Source organism: Oncorhynchus gorbuscha, linkage group LG21 (genome assembly GCF_021184085.1).
Source record: "Oncorhynchus gorbuscha isolate QuinsamMale2020 ecotype Even-year linkage group LG21, OgorEven_v1.0, whole genome shotgun sequence".
In the NCBI taxonomy this organism is placed as follows: domain Eukaryota; kingdom Metazoa; phylum Chordata; class Actinopteri; order Salmoniformes; family Salmonidae; genus Oncorhynchus; species Oncorhynchus gorbuscha.
In genome coordinates, this window is record NC_060193.1 from 15,200,465 (window position 1) to 15,218,878 (window position 18,414).

At 42.0% G+C, this 18,414-nt stretch overlaps 1 protein-coding gene across 2 annotated transcripts; it reads right to left on the minus strand.

Annotated features, from left to right (window-relative positions):
• Positions 1 to 6,501: 6,501 nt before the first annotated feature.
• On the minus strand, positions 6,502 to 12,158 carry LOC124008218 (protein mono-ADP-ribosyltransferase PARP14-like). Of its 2 annotated transcripts, none has more exons than XM_046319336.1 (7): positions 11,435 to 12,158; positions 10,615 to 10,736; positions 8,793 to 10,271; positions 8,438 to 8,674; positions 8,124 to 8,348; positions 7,890 to 7,947; positions 6,502 to 7,794 (listed from the first exon to the last, which is right to left on the minus strand). In XM_046319336.1, exons 2-6 carry the CDS (start codon positions 10,693 to 10,695, stop codon positions 7,891 to 7,893), a joined length of 2,079 nt encoding a protein of 692 aa, XP_046175292.1. In that variant the 5' UTR covers positions 10,696 to 10,736; positions 11,435 to 12,158; the 3' UTR covers positions 6,502 to 7,794; position 7,890. The 2 variants fall into 2 exon arrangements, with proteins under 2 accessions (XP_046175292.1, XP_046175290.1); XM_046319334.1 differs by having other exon boundaries at positions 11,337 to 12,158.
• Between the last annotated feature and the right edge of the window lie 6,256 nt (positions 12,159 to 18,414).

Genomic DNA, 18,414 nt, shown 5'->3' on the forward strand with positions numbered 1-18,414 from the left:
TCTTCTACCTTTACTAAGTATAGCCGTGCCCTTCATCACCAGCCGTATTGCTGCCAGATGTGGGGGTTTTCTTCTACCTTTACTAAGTATAGCCATGTGCTTCATCACCAGCCTTATTGCTGCCAGATGTGGGGGTTTTCTTCTACCTTTACTAAGTATAGCCGTGCCCTTCATCACCAGCCTTATTGCTGCCAGACGTGGGGGTTGAACACAGAGTGTGATGGCCAATAAAATGTACTTAGTGCTTCAACAAGAGTTGGATAGACTGAAACATCAATTACAGGATCCTGAAAATATCAAACAGCGGATAATGATTTGATATGGCCATGAGGGATATTTTGAACAGAAAAGGATTGAATCCCTATGATAAGGTCCAAAAATACACAAAACTATTGCAAAGGTATTTGGCCTTGGTAAAACAAGGGGAGTGTCAGGTCTTCTAGGAGTAGTGGGTTTGGAGTCAGGCGCAGAGAGCAGAGGGTTAGGACAATCATATTTATTCCGGTAAAAAACGACCACGCCAAAAACACCAGGCGCATAAATCTGACCGGCCCAAAAACAGGACCCAAACAGTCCGGAGAAAATACAATACAAATGCACATCCACAAACTAACAGAGGAACAAGCCCGCACAAAAGCAGGTGGGCCTAACCGGCTTAAATAGCCCTAACCAAAACTCAAACAAGAAACAGGTGAACCAATAAGACAAAACTAACAGAAAAGGAAAAGGGGATCGGTGGCAGCTAGTAGACCGGAGACGACGACCGCCGAGCGCCGCCCGAACAGGAAGAGGAGCCACCTTCGGTGGGAGTTTTGACAGTGAGAGAGAAACAAACCATTTATCGCTTTCCCTACTGGAACCCTTAAAGAATTTAGAGCATAGAGAGAGCCCTGCCCCTGTAATTCCTGGACTGGAGATCTTACCGGTTGAAGATCAAATGCATGTTGAAGATAATGTTATGCATGACATGCTGACACATGTTCCAGCACGTAACAGGAAAAATGTTAGGTGCATTATGAACAAAATAAAATACTTAAAGGGGGCCGCTACTTGGAATGGCAAAGGAGAGTTTATCTTTCAGGGAGATGTTGTCAAGGGTTCTCATATGATAGACTTGCTTAAAAGTACCACAGCATCCCACAAGATTGCTGATGACAGAAGACCTCCTCGGTGGCGTCAGTTTCTTAAAGCCCTTTTCAACATTCCACTCTCGGTTGTACCAAACTATAAGCTTCACCAACAGTTTCAAACTTTAAAACAGAACCCTTTAACCTGTTACTCCTACCCCCTACTTTTTGAACATTCTGTTAAAAATCGCGCAACATTTCAGTGCCCTGCTACTCATGCCAGGAATATAGTATATGCATATGATTAGTATGTGTGGATAGAAAACATTTAGACGTGTATAAAACTGGTTAAATCACGGCTGTGACTATAAAAGAACGTGCGTTTCATCGAAAAGTGCAGGAAAATCTGATCACTGAAAATTGGAAATTATATCCATGCGCCACTTCAACCCATTGTTAAACGTGAACCACATTAAATGGGGCCGAGGTTGCAATACCTACAGCTTTCACATGATGTCAACAGTCTTGTCATTTGCCTACGATTTGTTTCTTGGTCAAACAGACACAAGGCAGCGCAGTTCTTCTGGTCTCCGACCGGATATTTTGGTTGAGATTTACCCGGACATTATTTCCAAACGTACAGCTATAGAATATACATCGCCTCGTGATCATTAACGTTTACTAATACCTAAAGTTGCATTACAAAAGTATTTCGAAGTGTTTTGTGAAAGTTTATCGTCGACTTTTTTAATTTTAAAAAAATGACGTTACGTTATAAAACGCTATTTTTTTCCTTGATCAAAGTCTTCATAGATCGATATCTAGGCTATATATGGACCGATTTAATCGAAAAAAAGACCCAATAGTGATGTTTATGGGACATCTAGGAGTGCCAACAAAGAAGATGGTAATGAATGTTTTATATTTTATTTGTGCGTTTTGTGTAGCGCCGACTATGCTAATTATTTTGTTTACGTCCCCTGCGGTTCTTTTGGGGTGTTACATGCTATCAGATAATAGCTTCTCATGCTTTCGCCGAAAAGCATTTTAAAAATCTGACTTGTTGCCTGGATTCACAACGAGTGTAGCTTTAATTCAGTACCCTGCATGTGTATTTTAATGAACGTTTGAGTTTTAACGAGTGCTATTAGCATTTAGCGTAGCGCATTTGCATTTCCAGATGTCTAGATGGGACGCCTGCGTGTCGGAACCCTTCCCCCTTTTGAATGGGTCAATAATAACTAATTTATGGATGAGTCTTCACCCCTGAACGCCTCCAGACCTTTTCCTAATCCTGATCTCTCAGGGAGGTTAGACTTTTGAATGACTTCTGAATTACTTTTTATTGAATTCAATACATTTTATTTAAAAAAATGATACAATTGAACATTTGTGACATTATTTAAACATTTGACTTGAGCCTACACCTTGATTATAGGGTCTTAAAAGGACACATACTTAAAAAACGTTTGATATTTTCTAACCAAACAATCTACGGTGCTATCATTACTTCTTAAATCATCATTATAAAGAGACATAACATCTTCAAAAGAAACTCCATGGGCTTTTTGGCATAGGTAGAATACACAGTGTTGGCCACATGTAGTAGAAAGGTTGTCTTGTACTTGTTTGATGCTGTAGTAGATATTTGATCCATTTTTGTTCAAAAACTGTTTAATAGTTGGGGGAAATGGGAAAAACCGGGGGGATTCCATAGGAGTGAAAAAAGTTTAGATTTTTCTACCTCCTTCATCTTCTAATGTCCCAGCTAGTCAATGTTCACCAGGCCTGTGTTTAGGATGGGTATTGACAATAAACATGGCCGGTCGATCCTTCCCTTTCTCAATAGGTAGTTCATCACAAGCCCATACTCCACAAAATTGTTTTCCAATCAAGTGGCTCATGAGACCTTCTAGCTCTTGGGTATTCATGTTTTTGCTCAATGATCCTTAATATCTTAATTATTAATAATCCACTAAGACTTGTCTTCGGGCATCCACTTCCAAGATTGAATCAGAGCATGCATAAACAGTCATACTAACTGTACAAGCTAAAGGTGTAGTCCTGGCGCCCCCCCCCCCCTTGGGTTGTGCTGTGGCGGAGATCTTTGTGGGCGATACTCGGCCTTGTCTCAGGATGGTACGTTGGTGGTTGAAGATATCCCTCTAGTGGTGTGGGGGCTGTGCTTTGGCAAAGTGGGTGGGGTTATATCCTTCCTGTTTGGCCCTGTCCGGGGGTCTCATCGGATGGGGCCACAGTGTCTCCTGACCCCTCCTGTCTGAGCCTCCAGTATTTATGCTGCAGTAGTTTATGTGTCGGGGGGCTAGGGTCAGTTTGTTACATCTGGAACACTTCTTCTGTCTTATCCGGTGTCCTGTGTGAATTTAAGTATGCTCTCTCTAATTCTCTCCTTCTCTCTCTCGGAGGACCTGAGCCCTAGGACCATGCATCAGGACTACCTGGCATGATGACTCCTTGCTGTCCCCAGTCCACCTGGCGTTGCTGCTGTTCCAGTTTCAACTGTTCTGCCTGCGGCTATGGTACCCTAAACTGTTCATATTTACTCTTGAGGTGCTGTCCTTTTGCATCCTCTATAACTACTGTGCTTGTGGAAGGCTACTCGAAACATTTGACCCAAGTTAAACAATTTAAAGGCAATGCTACCAAATACTAATTGAGTGTATGTAAACTTCTGACCCACTGGGAATGTAATGAAAGAAATAAAAGCTGAAATAAATCATTCTCTCTATTATTCTGACATTCCACATTCTTAAAATAAAGTGGTGATCCTAACTGACCTCAGACAGGGCATTTGTACTTGGATTAAATGTCAGGAATTGTGAAACTGAGTTTAAATGTAGTTGGCTAAGGTATATGCAAACTTCCGACATGAATTGTATACATCATGGTCACATTACAATATGTCTAAATAGTGCCATTTAACCGTTACTTTGTGGTATCACCTATGCTTAATGTACACCTATGCTTAATGTACATTCTCTCACAAGGGAGAGAATTTAGGGTTGTTTAGTCATTGATTTTATATTTTAAAAAGTGAAATATTACAAGAAAGTATTTAGAAATAAAAAATATTGCACAAACATTGATTTTCTTAAACTTTTCTTAACATGTTCTAAAAATGACTATTTGTAGTAATCACCAAAAATGGAAAACATGTTGAATGAGATGTCATTGGTATGACATATAATTTTACAATTTTAAATACACTTAAACTGTTTAATTACTCCTATCATTTCTAGAAAATAATTATGTAATGCATGTGTTAGTTTTTGGATTGACCAAATCTGCAACAAACAGTCAACATTATTACATTATTATTATTACTTATGAAAAAAAACAATACAAATATTATAATACAACAACAAAAAATATAACTAAGTTCTCAATAATACTTCTCAAACATGTCATGACCATAATTTAATGTTAGTGATTAATGTTTAATAAAACATAATTACTGTAATTTACAACATGAAAATGAGCAAACATATTATCAAATATACTATAATTTACAACATGCAAACAGATGCGCTATCAGGTTACATAAGCGCTCACTCGATAGCGTGAGAATGTACACGTATGGGCATAACCACGTGACACATAAAATAGGTCATCAATCACTTTAGATGGTTTGCCTTCAACTGTATTCTCTCTAATATATCAAATTGAAATATGGTTTACAGAAAATACATTACTGCAAATTAAAATAAATGTTAAGAACATTTACTCTCTGTGTCCAATGATTGGGTCATATTTTATTGCTTTGATGTAATAATAATTTCAATGAAGTCAAAGAGTAAAAAACCCATGTGTCCATAATCTAATTCCTAATCATCTATAAATATTTGCTAGGTATAGCCCCGCCTTATCTCAGCTCACTGGTATGATGTCTATGGTACATAATTGGTCTATCCTATTCAAATTCAGTTAGCCAACAATTATATATCATTTGTACTTGATTTTGAATAGCCTAGTAATAGTTTTTTTTTATAACTAATAGGCTGACACATTACCTTTAGCTACAGACTAAATCACCACCGTGCATTTCCATCTCCATCTCTCCTTCATTTCTTATTGGAGCACGCTGAGAGAGGGGCTGTCAACAGTTTAATGAATTATCTTTAGTTGTTAAAACATGTTACTTTAAATTTTCCGAACAGATTTATCTTGGTTGGCCAAATGAAGCACTTGTTAGCTGCAGGAACCGGGTTGGAGAGCCCATAGCATACAGAGTTTGGGCGGAATATCACCTGTCGCGCAGCTCGACTGTTTAGTGGTTGATGTGTGGGGTGAAAAAACCGAGTAGCCTACGTCATTAGTTAAAAAAATCATAATAATACTGTTAGGAAAGCGGCTCCTATTCGCTATTCGAGTGCATACTGATGACATACTCCCCCCGCCTCTGTTCCTGCCCATTTGATAATGGCCCATTCTAAATTTACATTAATTTGACATATTAGTAAAGGCAAGATTAAACTGTGGGTGAAAAAAATAATACTAAATAAAAATATGAGAGAACAGCTTGTGCAGCCACAGGCAAGGACCGGAGCGCCAAGTTTTTTTGCGACTTTGTCAAATCATCAATAGCCTAAAGTCGCATCATGCAGCCCATATGTTTTGATTTTTAAGGTTTGTACAATATAACTCTTTAGGACCTGCTTCAAATGATCACTTTTACGCTCAACATAGCCACTTCATATGCGCACTCGCTCCAGAATATGACAAATATCCTATCTATTTTATTCGGCTAAGTTCAATTACATTAATCTTACTATAAAATCACATGTTATAAACTATTGGAACGGGACTCAAGCATATCTTGTCTGCTAAATTGCTAAATGAACAAGCCTACAGACTATGGTATGGCGCATAGCCAGACGGAGCATTTTGCCAGATAACATTCTGTTTTTCTGAAATACATTTTCTTCATATCATAATGTTTATATAGACCTTCCTTAAATAAATAATAGGTTTATTGCTTTGGTGTAAATTCAATTGATTTAAACTTTTTAAATGTAGATGTTCCAAAAGTGCACATCAGTGGCTTGTATGCAGCTGGTATGAGTGGAGGCATCCAAATGCTAAACGTGTTTATGTTCATTAATAGTCAATTACAGTGAGACCAGCAGTCTTTTGCATGACAATAACCCACTGACAACATTTCATGACTGCCACAGTCCTATGTGCTACCGTATCCCTTGATTTTTTTCAAAACTATGAAATATATATATATATATATTTGGACAAGCAGCTACATATGTTGGACAAGCAGCTATTGTACACTAGGAGCGCCGCCTCTGAATGAGCATTTCCTGTTTGCTTATGGCAGAGTACAGCTCACTGAGTGGGCCGGCAGGTAGCCTAGTGGTTAGAGTGTTGGGCCAGTAACCGAAAAGTTGCTAGATCGAATCCCTGAACTGACAAGGTAAAGATCTGTCGTTAACCCACCCCTTGGCCGTAATTGAAAATAAGAATTTGCTCTTAACTGACTTGCCTAGTTAAATAAAAGGTTAAAAAAATATATATAATAATAATAATATCTCATCTACTTAGAGTTACTGTCCCTTAGCAGAAGGTGTCCTGCTTGGTCATGAAGACGCGTAGCATCATGGTAGACAGCATTGGCTGCTTTCTCTGCTGCCTCCTGTACTGTCTCTGCCTCCTCTGCTGCAGTAGCTCCTACTATCCCTCCTCTTACTGCTCCTGCTATTGCGGCCATCCCAACGACAACTCCTGCAGCTATGCCTACCCCTGCACCTGTCTTTGAATCTCCTCTCATGGTCGCCCCTTTCTTTGCTACAAGTACTGGTCGTACTACCTTTGTCACGGCTGCTGGCCCTATTGTCATTGAAGCTGCTATCTGACGTTTGACTAAATGAACCAGTGGTTTTGTAGCCAATGGAAGTGGGATCCCTATCACCAGTGCCACCCCAAGAAAAGCTCCTATCACTGCACCTGTTAGTGTCCCTGACCATTTGATCAGGAGTTTCTTCCTTGTTCTTTTCTTGGCTTGTTTTCTCATCTCTTCCTGTGTCATCTGGCCTTTTAACTCCTTCCTAAGACCCTCTATCTCTGCTTGTATTAATCTCTCTGCCTCTTGGAGCATCTCGTTGGTGTAGAACCCACCTCCGTTATCTCTCACCATCTTCTCTATGGTGTTGAGTAACTCTGCTACTTGGTACTGGTTGCTGTACCGACCCTGCTGATTGGTGTTCCAGTATTTGTTGTCGATCACGTGATTAGCGGCCTCCACATTTCTCCACAAGCTTGTTCAGATCAGCATTCTGTTGGACAAACTTCTCAACGGTCAAACCATTGAGCTGGTCACCATGAGTGAAGAGGACTGTAGCATATTTGAAGGCCTCTGGTGAAAAATATGTCTCGATTTTCGCTACGGCTTCGTTCTCGTGGACTGTGTACCGTTCCACTTTCAGTACAATGAGAAAGGCATGTGGCCCTGGAGCACATTCTGTTATACATTTAACTATTTTAGGTTTCAGTTCCTCTTCAGGGATGTCAGTGTCAAAGAATCCAGGTGTGTCAATCAGGGTGATGTTTCTCCCTTTGATGTTCTTGGTCTGAGCTTTACATTTCTGTGTTGAGGAGGTGGAGGAACTGTCTGAGAGGAACACATCATCTTGTCCGAAGATGGTGTTTCCAGCACTGCTTTTACCTCCTCCGGTTTTCCCCAGCAGCACAATCCTGATGTCTATAGGGAGGGTTCAGAATTATAACTTGAAATGGATCAATCATATAGTAATAATGTATTTGATTTAAAGGTGGGGGTGAAGTGTTGTAACTCACCTTACTCTGGTCGAGTGCCTAATACGGACCCTCTGAGATGCAAAGCATTCTGAAAAGCCTGTAGATTAGAACAAACAATACAACTGCAATGAAGGACTGTAACTGTTATTATTGAAAACATCTATAATTATGGATGTATGACAGTATTATAAAATGGCTTGGCTGAAACAGTGAAGTTAAAGGATGTTTTCCCCAATGCACTGAGTGAGACCTTCTTCAAAAGTCTCTGCTCACCTTGGTAGAATCTCTGTCATTTGGATGGACAATGATGCGGACAAGGAAGGGGGTTCTGCTCGCTCGGTTCTGCTCATGCGTACGGATCTCTTCTAGCAGAACCTGTGTTACCACATTGTCAGGGAACTGGAGAACCACACCAGTTCCAACTAAAGGGAAGGCAACGGAACGGAAGCCCCGGTTCTCACAGGAGGTCAGAATTTTCCTCACACCCTGCATCAGAGCCTGAGAGAGAACCAGAGGTCAAGGGTTAATGGAGGTTCAAAGGTAACAGCACACACACACACACGCACACACACACACACACGACCCACCTGTACTGCTGGTCCTTGGGGGTTGTTGTCCCAGTGTGCACATCTGAGGAAGAAGACACGGCCAGAGCTGAGACCAGACAGTCCCTCCACTAGGACGTTGTCACCAGGTGCAGTCCGTCCCCCTGATTTCCTCGCAAAGGCTTTCATCATCCCTGGTCCAGCTGCCTCCAACAACGCATTACCAACACGGGAGGAGAGAGGGTCACTGCCAACCATGGGGGACACCAGGGCATCCACCTTCAGAGAAAAAGAGATGGGAAAAAAAGAGAGAACATTGAGTCAGTATGAAGTCAACCTAATTCACAGAATGTTGTTGAATCAAGGCTGTGGCCATGTCAGTGTGTCTCTCTCTCACCTGCTGTTTCTCTATGGTTCCCTGGATGATCTCCACCTGGACACAGACCTCTGGAGCCACTGATCCCCTGGGGGAGGCAGCAGTGGTGTCTCTCTGAGGAGCATGTGTAGTGGTAGTGGTGGTGCTGGACTCTACCTCCCACCCAGGAAACTCCCTCTTCCCCTCTAACAGCCTATCACAGGCCTCCTGCATGGCTCTCACTGCCTCTCCACTCACATCAATCAGAGTGACCTTGGTAAGGATGTGCTGTTTCCTCCCAAAGTCCCTCACTGCAGAGACTATGGCCTCAGAGCACACCTTCAGAGGAACGCCCAATATCCCCGAGCTGATGCAGGGCATGGCCAGGGTCTGGAGTTCCATGGTCTCTGCCAGATCCAGGACTGCCTTTACTGTCTTCTGCAGCAGAGGGCGCTCATTCCCACCTACGCTGCCCCCTACTGGTCCCACTGCATGCAGCAGCATCTTACAAGGCAGATTCCCCCCTGTAGTCTCTACCACTGTACCTGTGGGCACTCTCCCTATCTGCCTAACCAGATCCCTGCTGGCCCGCTGTACCTCAGGCCCCCCCGCCCGGCTCAGAGCTGCAGCCACGCCCTCAGCATGATCCAGGTCCTCATTGGCTGCATTCACCAGCGCATCCACCTGTTCCTTGGTGATGTCACCTTGACACACCACTACCTGCAGTCCCAGACGGAGGCGATAGCTGGTGGCTGCGACCATCTCCTCCCGTATTAATCCGGTTCCTGCTTCGCTGACTACGCCATCCTGATTCTGTTGATGGTGTCTCACGACTCTTACACTGGACCTGCGTATCAGAAAGACCCCAATCTCCTCCCTCAGCTCCTGAACCTCCTTCATGTGGCCCAGCAGCTGCACTCTACACCCAGGACCATACCTGGCTACCACCCTGCATCTGCTCTGGTTCATCTCCTTCACCTTCGTCTCAAGCTTAGATTTCAGTTCAGCCAGGAGGGCACCGTTGGGCACGTCAATCTTCTTCTCCCCAAACTCCCCCAGCAGATCCTTCTCAGCCTGGTCCAGTTTCCCAGAGGAGAGGGAGAACAGACGGAGCTCTGTATCCTCCAACTCTACCTCCACATGGAGTCCTAACCCCAGCAGACTGCTCAGGTTCCCAGGCCTCCCATACTCCTCCCTCAGGAAGGACAGGAGGTGGGGGGACACCTCAGGCACCACCCGCTCCAGCACCAGAGAGATCTTATCCGTAACCAACTGTCTGGCTGCCTGGACTTCATTTGCGTAGCCATGCAGGACCAGCTGAGCTGAGTCAAGGCGCGTCACCCTCACCCCTGGAACAACCTCACCTAGATCCTTCTCTATCACTTCACCTAGAAGAAGGAGCTGGACCTGTCCCAGATGACAGGTGGTCCTGATCTTCTCCTGCTTCCCTGTGCTCAGATGATGGAGTACATGTTCTTGACCACCAGGTGGAGATGTGTCGAACGGGAGGGAGTGGTGACTCTAGATTTGGAAAACAAGTGAGTCATTGCAGGGTAATTTCACTGTGGTCATGACTACAATATTTTATTATCTTTCTATGTATTATTGCAGTTCAACGGTACAACTGCTTCTGGGATATCTGATGATTCTCCATTCTAGCGTGGAGGTATTTTTCAGTTTACTTTAACATGGTTATATTTAGTTAAAATGACTATATTTCCTCAATATTACAAAACCATACATTTATACCTCACACACTGGCAAACATCCAAGTGTGGGATAACAGTGCAAATACAATAACAGTGCATTGTCGTCATGGTGATATGTGACTCTGTTTTGGTGTGTCTGTATAGTCTGGCCTCACCTGACTACTGACTGGGGAGGTTGTTGTGGGTGGAGGCTCCAGGCTGTCTCTCAGAGTGAGGAAGAGAGGTCCTCCAGGCATCTCCAAAACATGATTAGGTTTCTGAAGTACCCTCTCCTGGACTGGAAGAGATAGAGTCATAATGAGTTGTTGTAGTCATGTAGTACTAGTAATAACAATACCAACAATAATAATAAGTTGTACTATATATTAAGCCTTTTGCATTCACTCCAGGACTTGAAGAGTTAAAGGCTACATAGGCTAGAGGAGTTGTGCTATAATCTATTAAGTAATATACTGTATGTATATGTATATCTATAGTTATTAAATCATCTTAAAAGTTATTAAAATAACAACTTTCTCCCTTTTTACATTGATAAAGTACTGTAGAATTAATCAATATAATGAAAAGCCAAAGTAATGCATTTGCGCATGGCTGTCTGCATAAGCGTAGCCTGGCTATGGTGAAGTGAAACTTAAGCCGATACCAGATTTATATGTTGTGTATGTCTGAAAAACATTCAGATTCAACACATCCTACTACAAATACTACTTCAAATATTATTGTTTTACCCAAGTGTAGCCCTATACAAATAATACATATTAAACATGTAGACACATATTGTAAAACAAACGTTCATTTATGAACGACTTTGGCAAGACTTGGCTATATGGTAATACCGCACTCCATATTCAATCACTTAGCCTAAACATTTTCATACCTGTCTGGTCAATAAATGCGATCTTGTAGACTTTGTCACCAACTGATTCTACTGGTCCACAATCTCCGCCACCGGATTTACGTTTAATTCCAAAGTACCTTTTTATCATATGTTTCTGTGGTGGGTCCAGAGTCTGGCACTCGAAGAAAACAGGGTATTTGCAAACTTCCATATTATGAAGTAGCCTGGCTATTATTTGTCGTTGACCCTATCAGAAAGAGCAAATCAGTCGATCGAGGAGAATACGTAGACGACACTACATGCACGCTCCGACTCCTATATTTTGATCATATTTGCTTGAACTTTAGATATGGTCCGCCCTGGCCCAAAAATAGATGTCTATTATAGGTCCAGATTTTGTCAGTCCAGACCATCCCCAAATCAACTTCCGTGAATTTGTGGCACTCTTGAGGAGATTCGATGAATATGTCCCGGGCGCCAAGGTAGGAGTGTTTTGCAGCGGGTGCAAGTAGATTGATCATACGGAAATTGTTAGGATTGTAAGAAAAGCGATCCGTGAAACATGAAACGTAACCGTTAAATTACATTTGTAAACGTACAAACCCTATGTTACGACTATGAATCAACATGTACACGTTAAATTCTTACTTTATGTATGCCTTTACTCGTTTACATATATTTTTTTTTATACGTACAAACTTGTCAGGAATGTGGTATCAGCAAAGCACATGAACCGAAAGTAGCTAGTCGAAATTAGATAGTATCTCGAGCCCCAACGTGAGAGTTGCTTTGCAACTTCCGGTTTCATTTCTCCCCCAAAAAGTCAAGGGCTGCGCAAAAAAGTCCAAGTATCCCTGACTGCAGTGTGCAGTTCGGCTGGCTCAATGTGGGCGGAATCAGACGTTTGACTCCGCACACTTCTGACCCAGCCCATCGTTTTTTTTTTTTGTCCATCTGAGGTTTGACAGTCACACATTGAATACAAACACACACATTTGTGCAAGGCACACGTTTAATACAAGCATATTTCATATTTGAAGTTCGTAAGAAATATGATGCAAAGTGGTACCAGCACATGTGTTGTCACACTTTTTGCTCCGTGCTATATTTGAGACAAACTACTGTTATTGTTGCAGTGAACAACATACTTGTTATGTGTGTCATGTACTGTTAAAATTGTGTTGATAAATGTTATAACTTTGTAATGATATTATTTAATTGAGCATATATACACAGTTACTACCTATCCTGATTTCTAATGCCGTTTACTTTCCTCATGAGAATGAAGACAGACTACACCATATAGACGTACGCGGGGGACTTCTATGTCATGTTTACTAAACAGCAGAACACAATTAACCCAGCAGAGAAAAACAAGGCTTGACACTCCTCAAAAATGGCTTCACTTCTGCTCCTCCAGAATACACTCCTTTTCTTGTTGTCAACTGCCTCCACATAGAACATCTCATCATCTCTCTGTAAGTGGAACGAGAACATGAAGGGTTGCTAGAGGATAATATGTTCCTCTTCATCCTGGCAATCATACAACCGTAGTTCTTTAAGGGTTGTAATGTGGTCTTCCCCGTCCATCCAAATTACACTAGGGAGGTAAACGGTGCCTTTAAATGTTGGGAGTTTGCACCACCTAGCTGCCTCTAGGGTGTCCCTTAGAAGAACATCTGCTTCCTTGAAGAATAAATATTAAGAGTAGTGCCTCATTGGGTGATCAAGTCAAATTACACCCCACTTTCACAATACCACCATGCAAAGTAAAAGCCACTATTACTAAAGGGGTTTTCAGTGATATCTACGCCAGGGTAGTGGGTTCGATTCCCGGGACCACCCATACGTAGAATGTATGCACACATGACTGTAAGTCGCTTTGGATAAAAGCGTCTGCTAAATGGCATATATTATTATATTATTTACTCATCAAGTAATCACAACCATTATATATTGCCATGCGCCAAGCCTTCAGCATTACACACAGTAGACTACATACCCAGTTCACAGCTCCCAGTTGGCCGTGCATTTTGTTTTCAGTATCGTCTAGACAGAAAACAGATTGTTGTCATTACGTAATGTCAGGGAACCTCTAGGGATGTGTATACAATAATGCACCTTAATTTAGCTAATAGCCTATACAGTACCTGATCCTGCAGAGCTGGATGCTGATGTGACATGCTGTGACTTCTTGGGGGAACGAGGACGTCTCCTACATCATCCTGAAATATATTGGAGGGGTGGTTTAAGTCTTTAAGCATTGGTTTAAGACTATACCACTCATCATACGAGGGTGGGGGGGGCTAAGTCTTTAAGCATTGGTTTAACATTTAACATTTAACATTTAAGTCATTTAGCAGACGCTCTTATCCAGAGCGACTTACAAAGTCTTTAAGCATTGGTTTAAGACTATACCACTCATCATATGAGGGGGGGGCTAAGTCTTTAAGCATTGGTTTAAGACTATACCACTCATCATACGAGGGTGGGGGTGGGCTAAGTCTTTAAGCATTGGTTTAAGACTATACCACTCTTCATATGAGAGGGGTGGTTTAAGTCTTTAAGCATTGGTTTAAGCCTATACCACTCATCATATGAGGGGGGGGCTAAGTCTTTAAGCATTGGTTTAAGACTATACCACTCATCATACGAGGGTGGGGGTGGGCTAAGTCTTTAAGCATTGGTTTAAGACTATACCACTCATCATACGAGGGTGGGGGGGGCTAAGTCTTTAAGCATTGGTTTAAGACTATACCACTCATCATACGAGGGTGGGGGTGGGCTAAGTCTTTAAGCATTGGTTTAAGACTATACCACTCATCATACGAGGGTGGGGGGCTAAGTCTTTAAGCATTGGTTTAAGACTATACCACTCATCATACGAGGGTGGGGGGCTAAGTCTTTAAGCATTGGTTTAAGACTATACCACTCATCATACGAGGGTGGGGGGCTAAGTCTTTAAGCATTGGTTTAAGACTATACCACTCTTCATATGAGAGGGGTGGTTTAAGTCTTTAAGCATTGGTTTAAGACTATACCACTCTTCATATGAGAGGGGTGGTTTAAGTCTTTAAGCATTGGTTTAAGACTATACCACTCATCATACGAGGGTGGGGGTGGGCTAAGTCTTTAAGCATTGGTTTAAGACTATACCACTCATCATACGAGGGTGGGGGGGGCTAAGTCTTTAAGCATTGGTTTAAGACTATACCACTCATCATACGAGGGTGGGGGTGGGCTAAGTCTTTAAGCATTGGTTTAAGACTATACCACTCTTCATATGAGAGGGGTGGTTTAAGTCTTTAAGCATTGGTTTAAGCCTATACCACTCATCATATGAGGGGGGGGCTAAGTCTTTAAGCATTGGTTTAAGACTATACCACTCTTCATATGAGAGGGGTGGTTTAAGTCTTTAAGCATTGGTTTGAGACTATACCACTCATCATACGAGGGGGGTGGGTGGGTTAAGTCTTTAAGCATTGGTTTAAGCCTATACCACTCATCATATGAGGGGGGGGCTAAGTCTTTAAGCATTGGTTTAAGACTATACCACTCTTCATATGAGAGGGGTGGTTTAAGTCTTTACGCATTGGTTTGAGACTATACCACTCATCATACGAGGGGGGTGGGTGGGTTAAGTCTTTAAGCATTGGTTTAAGACTATACCACTCATCATACGAGAGGGGTGGTTTAAGTCTTTAAGCATTGGTTTAAGACTATACCACTCTTCATATGAGAGGGGTGGTTTAAGTCTTTAAGCATTGGTTTAAGACTATACCACTCTTCATATGAGAGGGGTGGTTTAAGTCTTTAAGCATTGGTTTAAGACTATACCACTCTTCATATGAGAGGGGTGGTTTAAGTCTTTAAGCATTGGTTTAAGACTATACCACTCTTCATATGAGAGGGGTGGTTTAAGTCTTTAAGCATTGGTTTAAGACTATACCACTCATCATACGAGAGGGGTGGTTTAAGTCTTTAAGCATTGGTTTAAGACTATACCACTCTTCATATGAGAGGGGTGGTTTAAGTCTTTAAGCATTGGTTTAAGACTATACCACTCATCATACGAGGGGGGGGCTAAGTCTTTAAGGATTGGTTTAAGACTATACCACTCTTCATATGAGAGGGGTGGTTTAAGTCTTTAAGCATTGGTTTGAGACTATACCACTCATCATACGAGGGGGGGGGGGGTTAAGTCTTTAAGCATTGGTTTAAGACTATTCCACTCTTCATATATATATACAGTGCCTTGCGAAAGTATTCGGCCCCCTTGAACTTTGCAACCTTTTGCCACATTTCAGGCTTCAAACATAAAGATAAAAAACTGTATTTTTTTGTGAAGAATCAACAACAAGTGGGACACAATCATGAAGTGGAACGACATTTTTTGGATATTTCAAACTTTTTTAACAAATCAAAAACTGAAAAATTTGCCGTGCAAAATTATTCAGCCACCTTAAGTTAATACTTTGTAGCTCCACCTTTTGCTGCGATTACAGCTGTAAGTCGCTTGGGGTATGTTTTGCACATCGAGAGACTGAATTTTTTTCCCATTCCTCCTTGCAAAACAGCTCGAGCTCAGTGAGGTTGGATGGAGAGCATTTGTGAACAGCAGTTTTCAGTTCTTTCCACAGATTATCGATTGGATTCAGGTCTGGACTTTGACTTGGCCATTCTAACACCTGGATATGTTTATTTTTGAACCATTCCATTATAGATTTTGCTTTATGTTTTGGATCATTGTCTTGTTGGAAGACAAATCTCCGTCCCAGTCTCAGGTCTTTTGCAGACTCCATCAGGTTTTCTTCCAGAATGGTCCTGTATTTGGCTCCATCCATCTTCCCATCAATTTTAACCATCTTCCCTGTCCCTGCTGAAGAAAATCAGGCCCAAACCATGATGCTGCCACCACCATGTTTGACAGTGGGGATGGTGTGTTTAGGGTGTTGCTTTTACGCCAAACATAACGTTTTGCATTGTTGCCAAAAAGTTCAATTTTGGTTTAATCTGACCAGAGCACCTTCTTCCACATGTTTGGTGTGTCTCCCAGGTGGCTTGTGGCAAACTTTAAACAACAGTTTTTATGGATATCTTTAAGAAATGGCTTTCTTCTTGCCACTCTTCCATAAAGGCCAGATTTGTGCAATATACGACTAATTGTTGTCCTATGGACAGAGTCTCCCACCTCAGCTGTAGATCTCTGCAGTTCATCCAGAGTGATCATGGGCCGCTTGGCTGCATCTCTGGTCAGTCTTCTCCTTGTATGAGCTGAATGTTTAGAGGGACGGCCAGGTCTTGGTAGATTTGCAGTGGTCTGATACTCCTTCCATTTCAATATTATCGCTTGCACAGTGCTCCTTGGGATGTTTAAAGCTTGGGAAATCTTTTTGTATCCAAATCCGGCTTTAAACCTCTTCACAACAGTATCTCGGACCTGCCTGGTGTGTTCCTTGTTCTTCATGATGCTCTCTGCGCTTTTAACGGACCTCTGAGACTATCACAGTGCAGGTGTATTTATACGGAGACTTGATTACACACAGGTGGGATTGTAATTATCATCATTAGTCATTTAGGTCAACATTGGATCATTCAGAGATCCTCACTGAACTTCTGGAGAGAGTTTGCTGCACTGAAAGTAAAGGGGCTGAATAATTTTGCACGCCAAATTTTTCAGTTTTTGATTTGTTAAAAAAGTTTGAAATATCCAGTAAATGTCGTTCCGCTTCATGATTGTGTCCCACTTGTTGTTGATTCTTCACAAAAATATACAGTTTTATATCTTTATGTTTGAAAGCTGAAATGTGGCAAAAAGTTCGCAAAGTTCAAGGGGGCCGAATACTTTCGCAAGGCACTGTATATGTAGCAATCAAATCAAATATTTCCAAAAATCAAATGAATACTATGCAACCATTCAAACAACTGCATTAGCATGAGAATATATAGTGGGGAGAACAAGTATTTGATACACTGCTGATTTTGCAGGTTTGATATAAATTACAGACCTCTACATGGTCGCAGTTGTAAATGAGTACTTGTTCTCAACTAGCCTACCTGGTCAAATAAAGGTGAAATAAAAAATAAATAAAAACGAACATGCTTTGTAAGTAGGACTACTTACAAAGCATGTTTGTTTTTTAAAAACATTTTATTTCACCTTTATTAAACGAGGTGAGAGACGGAATCTAAAACAAAAATCCAGAAAATCACATTGTATGATTTTTAAGTAATTAATTTGCATTTTATTGCATGACATAAGTATTTGATACTTAAGAAAAGCAGAATTTAATATTTGGTACAGAAAACGTTGTTTGCAATTACAGAGATCATATGTTTCCTGTAGTTCTTGACCAGGTTTACACACACTGCAGCAGGGATTTTGGCCCACTCCTCCATACAGACCTTCTCCAGATCCTTCAGGTTTCGGGGCTGTCGCTGGACAATACGGACTTTCTGCTCTCTCCAAAGATTTTCTATTGGGTTCAGGTCTGGAGACTGGCTAGGCCACTCCAGGACCTTGAGATGCGTCTTACGGAGCCACTCCTTAGTTGCCCTGGCTGTGTGTTTCGGGTCGTTGTCATGCTGGAAGACCCAGCCACGACCTATCTTCAATGCTCTTACTGAGGGAAGGAGGTTGTTGGCCAAGATCTCGCGATACATGGCCCCATCCATCCTCCCCTCAATACGGTGCAGTTGTCCTGTCCCCTTTGCAGAAAAGCATCTCCAAAGAATAATGTTTCCACCTCCATGCTTCATGGTTGGGATGGTGTTCTTGGGGTTGTACTCATCCTTCTTCTTCCTCCAAACATGGCGAGTGGAGTTTAGACCAAGAAGCTCTATTTATGTCTCATCAGACCACATGACCTTCTCCCATTCCTCCTCTGGATCATCCAGATGGTCATTGGCAAACTTCAGACGAACCTGGACATGTGCTGGCTTGAGCAGGGGGACATTGCGTGCGTTGCAGGATTTTAATCAATGACGGCGCAGTGTGTTACTAATGGTTTTCTTTGAGACTGTGGTCCCAGCTCTCTTCAGGTCATTGACCAGGTCCTGCTGTGTAGTTCTGGGCTGATCCCTCACCTTCCTTGTGATCATTGATGCCCCACGAGGT

What these genes read in the sequence shown, in the direction of transcription:
- LOC124008218 (XM_046319334.1), bottom strand. Translation starts at nt 11,508, where the DNA reads ATGGAAGTTTGCAAATACCCTGTTTTCTTCGAGTGCCAGACTCTGGAC. An exon ending in CCTCCCCAGTCAGTAGTCAG is followed by an intron (nt 10,272 to 10,614) that starts GTGAGGCCAGAC and finishes TTCCAAATCTAG; the next exon opens with AGTCACCACTCCCTCCCGTT. An exon ending in GAACCATAGAGAAACAGCAG is followed by an intron (nt 8,675 to 8,792) that starts GTGAGAGAGAGA and finishes TTTTCTCTGAAG; the next exon opens with GTGGATGCCCTGGTGTCCCC.